The sequence below is a fragment of the Grammomys surdaster genome, unplaced genomic scaffold (assembly GCF_004785775.1).
Source record: "Grammomys surdaster isolate TR1022 unplaced genomic scaffold, NIH_TR_1.0 166, whole genome shotgun sequence".
Lineage (NCBI taxonomy): Eukaryota > Metazoa > Chordata > Mammalia > Rodentia > Muridae > Grammomys > Grammomys surdaster.
Window position 1 is genome coordinate 1,323,271 of NW_021604614.1, and position 9,576 is coordinate 1,332,846.

The window sequence follows — 9,576 nt, forward strand, 5'->3', positions numbered from 1 at the left end:
TTGGGTGCTCAGGAAGGACCCGCTGCAGCGGTGATGCTGGGTTTGGGATCTGGGAATTGAAGTCTTTGATGAATATAGCTTTTTAGATTTACTTGATTTGTATGAGTGTTCTGCCTGCATGTATGTATGTATGTGCATCTTATGTGTGCCCGGTGCCAGTGGAGGTTGGGAGCCATTGGAGTCCTTGGAACTGGAGTCACAGATGGTTTGAGCCACTGTGTGGGTGCTGGGAACTGAAGATGAGTCATCTGTAAGAGTAACAAACTCTCTTAATTGCTGAGCCATCTCTCCTGCACAAAATAGTGACTTGTTTCAGAGCCTTGTATCAGCGACTCACGTGGAGCCTGTTTTGAGTAAGGTTACTCCTCTGGACTCAATTTCTCTTCCACATTTCCCTGCTGGTCTCCTTGATGAACCCTTCTAGAGGACAGCTTCCCTACAGGAAGTGTGTGTGTGTCCATCCCTTCTATAAACAGTATGCTGGGGACTAAGTGTCCCAAAAGGAGCTCCCCTCCCAACAATAACCAGAGCCAGCTTTGTACACATCAGCCTTGATGCCAGATCCTTAGCACAGCCCACGGTGCTGTTCAGTGGCCTCATGTTCTTCTCCAGCTGCAGCTGCGTCAGACCTTCCTGACCTCCTATGCCCCAGCTCACTCCTGCTCCCATGAGAATAGTGTTCTTTTTCTCCTTCCCCTTCCTCCATCCATCCAGCCTCCTGGCATCTCAGTTGAGCAGCCGCCGCTGTAAATGGCCTCTGACCAGTCCCCCAGCTGGGGAGGAAGATTCAACTGTGAGCCTGTGGCAGACATCTCATACTCAAACCATAATATTAAAACATCTTAATGACTTATTTTAAACTGTGTATTCACGTATGCCTGTGTGGGTACATACACATGTGCCAGTGAAGGGTGTAAGAGGGTGCTGGGTCCCCTGAAACTAGATTCACAGGCAGTTGTGGGATACATGATGTGGGAATTGGGACCTTCTGCAAAAGCATTACATACTCTTGACCACAAAGGTACCTCTCCAGTACCTAATTTTAAAAATTAATTATTAGGGGCTGGAAGGGTGACTCAGTGTCTACGAGCATTTATTACTCTTGCAGAGGTTCCTATGCACACTGCGGCTCACAACTGTCCATACTTCTAGTTCCAGCACAGCTGACAGCCTCCTCAGGACTTCACGAGCACAGACATGCACATAGTACAGATACAAATAGGCAGGCAAGACACTCAGAAAGTAAATCTAAAAGATTTAACTGTGTGTGTGTGTCTGTGTAGTGTGCACATATACACACACAACCAGAGACACAGAGACAGAGACAGAGAGAGAGAGAGAGAGAGGGAGAGAGAGAGAGAGAGAGAACAAATGAAATTGAAATAACTGTTTACAGCTTCCTTGGTATTATATGGCTTCGTTTGTTGTAACACAGTTACATATTCATGTTAATTTGCATATTCATATGTTGTGATTTACAAATGCTAGGCAAGCACTCTGTCAATTGAACTATGGCCCCAGGCCCTGACTTCCATTTTTTGAAGTGTTTAATTCTGTATCTCATTTTCTGGTCATTTGTCTAAATAGAAAGATGTCTGTTATATGTGGATGTTGTTGACTCTTCCCGTAGGATGGCTGACCTGATTTTCTGTGAGCCAACAGAACTCTATAACATCTTGAATCAGGTCTCCAAGCTGTCCAGACTAGCTGAGCCCAACTACCTCTGTTTACTGGGTAAGTAGAAAAGAACAACAACACACCAACCGAAACACATCAATGTGTAGACACTCACACACACCAACACACCAACCCAAACACACACAAACACATGCACCAACATGCAGTCTACATGACACACACCAACACATCAACCCAAACACCTACAAATATCAAGATGCAGACACATAGCACACATCAACACACACCAACACACAAACCCAAACACACATACCAACGACAACATACAACACAGGACACACATGCCAACACACACCAACACATCAAAGCAAACACACCAACAACAATATACAGATATACAACACACAAAGCCGCCAACCCAAACACACATACCAACAGTACACACACACACACACCCCAACACAAATGCCACACACACAAACATAAGCATACTATTAACCAACAGGTATGTTGAGAACAGTGGCCTGCAAACCTTCCTTTTGAAGGGTAGCCAAGTTTCAGGAGAGGGAAATCAATGCTTGGTTCAAAATGCTGCCTATGATTAGGCTGGGAAGATTAAGCTCAGTGAGTAAGGTACTTGTGCAGTCGTCAATACCAGGGTTTGGTCCCCAGCGCCCATATAAAAGTCAAGGGGTTCCACGCCTGCCTGTAATCTGAGAACTCGGGCCAGGCAGATGGGATACACTGGGCAGGCTGGCTAACTAGACTCTGAAAAGGGGACCTTTGGGTACAGTGAGACCTAGCTTCAGAAAATAAGGTAGAGGGTAATTGAGGAAGACACACAGGCATGTGCACACGTTTGTACACGTACCTCCACGCTTTCTGCTTCTATACATCACACACACACAAGCAAAGGCAAATAGTGCTGCAGCTGAGTGTGACAACACCTGAAAGACAGTTCAAGATCAGATCAAGGGAAATTCTCCACAGCATGGTGGCCCAGGCTGAGGGCCCAACGCCAAGCAACACAATCAAGTGTTTCAGGCTGCCTGGGTCACATGGTGAGACTCCATCTCAGAGATGAAGAGGCCAGCTGGACGGTGGTGGTGTCACACCTTTAATCCCAGCACTTGGGAGGCAGAGGCATGTGGATCTCTGCGAGGTCAAGGCTAGCTTGATTTATAGTACAAGTTCTAGGACAGCCAGCGCTACACAGAGAAACAACCCTATTTTGAACCACTCACCCCCTCAAAAAAAGAAGACGTAGAGGTGATGGAGGGAGTTAGGAGGGGTTTTTGTTGTTGCTGTTGTTAAAGACAGAGTCTAGAGACTGAAGAGATGGCTTTGTCGGTAAAGGTGTTTGCCGCCAAGCCTGATGACCTGAGTCTCGTCTCTGGAGACCACGTAGTGGAAAGAGAACTGACTCTCACAGGTTATCCTCCGGCCTCCACTTGTGTGGCATGTAGACCCTCCCCACACACACGCAGAAATACAGAAATTATTTATCTGAAGACAAGAATCTTACTATGTAGCCCTTGCTCAAAATCCTCACACCTCCAGTCCTTCCTTCACAGGTGCTAGGTGCTGAATCACAGCTGTATCTTGAGTGCAGTTACTCCCCTGCCCACCAGTGTTCTGATGTCCCTTTACACACCCAGTTCTGAGTGCAACCCTTTTCTTCCCCCAGATGTCCGATCCAAACGACAGTACGACGAGAGCCACGTGATCACTGCCCTGCGAGTGAAGAAGGTATCAGGCTGAGGAAGGAGGGGAGGAAGGCAGTGGGGGGTTTTGTCTTGGGGCCGGAGGGTGGCATCCATTGTGAGGGACAGAGTGGTGCTTGTCCCATGAGTCCCTCCCACATTCCTTAGAGCTCCTCCTGGTGGATACTCCCTGTTCTTGCTGTTACTAAGTAGGCAACTTGTCCTGCAGTCATTGGTGTCTGTGATCTGGGAAAGAAGGCCCGCACAGCCTCTGTACATGTGCTCTGGGTCCTGCAGGACTTATCTGCGAGCTGGGTGCTTCGTCTTCTTTGGTCTCTGCCATCTGGTAGGCAGTCAGTACAGGCTGGTAAATACTGGTGACCAGAGAGAGGTCTTCCCTCTGCCCAGAACATATCCCAACCTCTGTTTACCTTGTGTGTGTGTATTATTTGATTGTGTGTGTGTGTCTGTGTATGCGTCAGCCAAAGGATGGTAGTTACCTTTTATCATCCACCTTAAGATTCTTCAATCTTGCCAGGCAGTGGTGGCAAACGCCTTTAATCCCAGCACTTGGGAGGCAGAGGCAGGAGGATTTCTGAGTTCGAGGCCAGCCTGGTCTACAGAGTGAGTTCCAGGACAGCCAGGGTTATACAGTGAAACCCTGTCTCGTAGAATGAAAAAAAAAAGATTCTTAAATCTTTTATTACATTATTCTATCTTCTATCTCTCTACCTTATGTTTCTTAAAATTTTTTATTACATTATTATGTTTTAAGAACTATATGTGTGTTTGCATGTGTGCACATGAGCGTAGGTGCCGCAAAGTCCAGAAGAGCACACGGGATCCATTGACTCCTCTAGAGCCACAGCCAGATGTGAGCTTCCCAAAGGCGGTGCTGGAGACTGACCTTGTCTGCCTCAAGTGTTGCACGTGCCCTTAACAGCCGAGCGATCTCTCCAGCTTGCTTCATTCCTCTCATGTCTCTCTGTGTGGGGGTGGGCTGGGTATGTATCTGGGGATGGCCAGACCATGTCACACTTGAGATCAGAAGATAATGTCTACATGTGGGTCCCAGGAACTGAACTCAGGTTCTCAGACTTATCAGCAAACACTTTCCTTGCTGAACCATCTCCCTGGCCCTTATTTATTCTTAGCCAGAGTCTTGCTGTGGAGTCTAGGCAGTCCTGGATCTCAGGATCCTCCTGCCTCAGCCACCTCAAGTTGGCATGACATGTGTGGACCACCACCCCGCAACAGACATCTTCCTGAATATTCTCTTGAGCTTTTAGACAAATAGATTTCTCCCCTTTGTGTTCCAGCGGTTCTTGTTAATCTGGACTTCTGTGGCCCTTAACTTCCTGCCTTGACACTATTCTGTAAAGCAGAATGCATGGGCACTTGTCATAGATCCCCCGCATGTCCTCTGTTGGGACTTCTGTGTCAGATAGCCCAGGCTGCAACAGACAGTGTTGGGCTCAGATTCCCTTAGTGAGGGGGCTCCTAAGGGACACTTAGAACAAGCAAAGGCTACATTCTGAACTGTCTTCTAGTGAGGAATCCTTGAACTCTACAACATCTGTAGGGTTCCTGTATGTGTCTAGACTACATCCCCTCCCCAGGTGACCTCACCCCTTCCCAGGTGACCTCACCCCTCCCCTGGTGACCTCACCCCTCCCTAAGTGAGCTCAACACTTTTTTTTTTTTTTTTTGGTTTTTCAAGACAGGGTTTCTCTGTGTAGCCCTGGCTGTCCTGGAACTCACTCTGTAGACCAGGCTGGCCTCGAACTCAGAAATCCGCCTGCCTCTGCCTCCCAAGTGCTGGGATTAAAGGCGTGCGCCACCACTTTTATTAGTTACCTTTCTCATTCATTGCATCAACAAAAGCAACTGTAGTGGAAAGGAGGAAGGGAGAGGGGATTTTAGCTCACAGTTTGAGGGGTATAGCCCTGTCTTAGTGAGGAAGGCACGACAGCAGGCATGTGAACCCACAGGTCACATTTTGTCCATAACCAGGAAGCAGAGAGTGGACCAGAAATGAGGCTGGACTGAAAACCCTCAAGGCTTTCCTCTGGACCCACTTTACCTGCTAAAGGTTCCATAATTGCCCAAAATAGTGTCATCATCTGGGGACACCTGTGCCTGTGAGAGACATCTCACACTGAAAGTATGACATCTTTCATTTTCACTCTCGGGACCTACATTCTGGTGACCCAGCCACTCATGACCCTGCCATTCATGGCTTCTGCCCGCCATTCATCCATCTATGTGAAGCCTGCATTCAAGGTCTGTCATGTGCCAGAGATTGATCTAGACGCCCACAGGATACAGCAGTGTGATGGTTAGTAGTGGCTGCATGGTAGGATCTAGTATCATCTTGGAGACAGAACTCGGGGTGTATCTGTGGCAGGGTTTCTAGATGGGTTAAAGGAGGTGGGACACTCACCTTGAGTGTGGTCAGCACCATCCCCTGGACTGGATCCAGACTGACTAAACATGGGAAGGTGAAACTGAGTGGTGGTGGCTCATGCTTTTTATCCCAGCACTCAGGAGGCAGAGGCAGGTGCTTATCTGTTACTTCCTGGCCAGCCTGGTCTACAGAGTGAGTTTCAGGGAAGCCAAGGCTACACAGAGAAACCCTGTCTCAACCCTCTGTCTACCCCACGAGAAAGTTATCTGAGAGCCAGCATTCTCTCTGCTGCCTCTGGGAACACGCTGTGAGCAACCACCTCGTGCTCTGGCAGCCACATCTCACCCCCACAACTGACAGTCCACAAACTGTGAGCCTTCTTTCCATAAACTGCTCTTGTCGGCCACTTGGTCACAGCAGTGAGATAGTAATACAACTAGAGCCTGAACAGGGGACCCAAGTCCTGCTGTCCCATAGCCTGCATTTGCTCACAGTTCTGGTGACATTCACTCACTTGGGACTTCTGCTTCAGGACCCAGGCCTTCTCTGTACCATCATTGAATGGTTTTGGGTTTGGGTCTCCTGCTGACATCCATCCAGCCACAGCACCTCTGATGGGCTGAGAGACCGGGGATGGACCAGCCACTCTCCAGCCAGGCCATCTCCGGCTTAGTCACCTGCTTGTGTTCTTCTTAGTGGTGGGTAGGGTGGACCCTTGAGGATTCAAGAGACTCTCCCATCTGTTAATGGTGTTTCCAGCTCATGAATCATCAGCAGAAGGAGGCCAGGACCCCCAGCCCCTGCCTCAGGCTTGTCTGGGTGTTGTACAGGGACGGCGGGGCCAGCTGAGCTCCCGGCAACACAGATCTGTGGTTTCCTCAGAGAGATCATCAGTACCTCATCCCAGAGTCTGTAGATCTGGAGTGTGTGAGATACTGCATCGTGTATGACAGTAACACCAGTTCCCTGGAGCTGAGCGTACGGCGGTGGCAGGATGAGGAAGAAGAGGAGGAGGAAGAAGAAGAAGGAAAAGAGAAGGACAAAGAGGAGGACACTGGTAATTTTTGTCTTTTTGGTGACGTTGATTAGGAAAGGGTCTCTCAAGCTGGGTTGTGATGGTACACGCCTTTAACCCCAGCACTTGGGAGGGAAAGGCAGGTGGATTTCTGAGTTTGAGGTCAGCCTGGTCTACAGAGAGAGTTTCAGGACAGCCAGGACTACACAGAGAAACACTGCCTCTGAGGAAGAGAGAGTGTGTAGTTACAGCTGTTTGAAAGACCTCCCTCTGCTTCCTGAGTGCACTCTGCCAACTGAACTTTCCCAGGGAGGTTTTTACAACAAGAATAGTAGTGGACAGTACTATAGTCATTATTTTGGTGTGGCTGTGGCCACATTACCTGAGGAAAACAAAGGAGGAAAGAAGGGTTTCTCTGCGTTACTTGTGTGTATGTATGTCTGTGTGTGTCCACAGGCCTGTGGAGACCAGAGGGCAGTTTCAGGTGTCAGTCCTCAAGTGCTTTTTTTTTAGGATGGTCTCTGCTGGCCTAGAGATTGTCAAGAAGGCTAGGCTGGCTGGCCTGTGAGCCCCAAGAAGTTACCTGTCCCTGCCTTCCTGGTGCTAGCGTTGCAAAAGTGTGTCACTCTGCCTGGCTTTTCACCGGGGGGGGGGGGGGGACTCAGGTCCTCAACTTACTAAGCCATCTCCAGCAACATGTATGCCTCTACACATGCAAAAACATGCACACACATACACACACATGCATATGACATACACACACATGAAAGATAGGAGGAAGAGGAAGAAGAGGAGGAAAAATCGAATACTATGACTGCATGCAACAAATGACCTGAAACTCAGTGGCCCTAAATGACAAAATGTTCATTATCAAATCTTTGGGTTCAGAATTCAGGGCCCACTCCGCCAGGAGACCCAGTGTTTCTCTAGAGGTTATAATCACAGTGTCAGCTGGGGTCAGGTGTGGTAGCACATGGGTATAGTGCCAGCACAGACAGTCTGAAGCACGAGGACTGCCCTGAGTTTGAGGACTGCCTGGGCTGTAGAATGAGACCATGTTTCAAATGAAAACAAATGAAACACTGGGCTGGGATTGTAGCTTAGTTGTTAGTGTGCTTACCTGGCATGTAAGAGGCCTAGGTCCACTCCAATACCACATAAACAGTGTGATGGACGCACTTGGAATGTGGAGGCAGAAGGAGCAGACGCTTGAAGCTGCTGCCAGCTATACACAGCAAGTTCAAGGTCAAGCTGGGGTCCCTGAAACCTTGTCTATCAATAAATAAATAAATAAATAGCACACCTTTAATCTTTAATCTCAACACTCAGGAAGCAGAGTCGGGTGGATCTCTGTGAATTTGAGGTCATCCTGGTCTACAGAACAAGTTCCAAGACAGCTGGGGCTACATAGAGAAACTTTATCTCAGTAATCTGTCCAGGGCTGTAGCTCAGTGCTAGAGCGCTTGCCTCCCATGCACCCTGCACAAGGTCCAGGGTCCAGTCCTCACTGCTGTGCAGGCAGCAGGCAGCAGGATGGCTCAGCAGGCAAATGCACTTGCCACCAAGTTTAACAACCTGAGTTTCCTCTCCAGGACCCACATGATGGAAGGAGAGAGAATTTACTCCTATGAGTTGTCCTCTGGTATCCACATGTGTGTGGTAATACACCTACACATGCGTGTACACACATACATGAATAAATAAAGTAGTAAAACCCAGAAGACTCCCTAAAAACGTATGTAGTCAGTTACAAGGCATTTAATTAAAGTTTTGAAGCTAGTACATTCTCTTTTCAGCCTGTCATTTGGGGATGATGGCCCATGCTGGCAGGGTGAGGGTGGCCATTTGCACTCTCTGCCACCAGGTGGCGCTAAGGCCCCACCTTTAACACCTGCCGTCTAGTCTTCCAAGTGGTCTTTGGCTTCGAAATGTTCCTTGCGCTATAGTTTGTAAGTATGTGCCGGTTTTAAATCAGAGTCTCATGTAGTCCAGCTAGCCTCAAACTCACTATATAGCTGAGGATGACCTTGAACTTCTGGTCCTCTCTCCACATTTTGAGTGCCAGTATTACAGGCATATGCCACCATGTCATATGCAGTGCTGGGGATGGACCCAGGGCCATGCTAGGCCAGCTCTCTACCAACTGAGCTACATCCTTAACCCTTTCTGTTTGTTCGTATGTTTGTGTATTTTGGATGGACTGGAGAAATGGCTCAGAGGTTAAGAGCTCTGGTCTTCAGCAGACCTGAGTTGGAGTCCCAGCATTTATGTAGGGTGTAACTACAGCTGCAGGGGATCTGGCCCTCTGGGGTGAGGGCACGTGTGCACATTCCTCAGCCCAGACACATACAATTAAAACTTTTTCAAAAGTATGTTTTGTATGTATGTATGTATGTATGTATGTATGTATGTAATGTATGTATGTATGTATGGTATGACACATGCCACAATACATGTGGATTCTGCCATGTAAGTCCTTGGGATTCAACTCAGGTGACTAGGCGTGGCAGCAAGTGTCTTTACTCTCTGAGCCATCTCTCTGGCCCCACCTTTTTTGAGACAGGGTCTCATGTAGCCCAAGCTGGCCTTAACATCACTATAGCTTGTATTTCTGAGCCCCTTGCCTCTACTTGTCCGGTGCTGGAACTACAGGTGTGTACCACCTGTCCGGTGCTGGAACTACAGGTGTGTACTACCTGCCCAGTGCTGGAACTGTAGGTGTGTCCCACCTGTCCGGTGCTGGAACTGTAGGTGTGTACCACCTGCCCAGTGCTGGAACTGTAGGTGTGTACCACCTGTCCAGTGCTGGAACT

At 48.5% G+C, this 9,576-nt stretch overlaps 1 protein-coding gene across 3 annotated transcripts in view; it reads left to right on the top strand.

Annotated features, from left to right (window-relative positions):
- The window catches only part of Styxl1 (serine/threonine/tyrosine interacting like 1), a 31,483-nt gene that overhangs the window by 6,059 nt on the left and 15,848 nt on the right, over positions 1-9,576 (top strand). The window contains exons 2-4 of one of the 3 annotated variants that reach the window (XM_028766131.1): positions 1,631-1,734; positions 3,326-3,387; positions 6,631-6,805. In XM_028766131.1, coding sequence (XP_028621964.1) covers positions 1,632-1,734; positions 3,326-3,387; positions 6,631-6,805 — 340 coding nt within the window. In that variant the 5' untranslated portion in view covers position 1,631. Of the gene's footprint in view, positions 1-1,628; positions 1,735-3,325; positions 3,388-6,630; positions 6,806-9,576 lie in introns of those variants that run through there. The other 2 variants (XM_028766132.1, XM_028766133.1) reach the window with 2 other exon arrangements.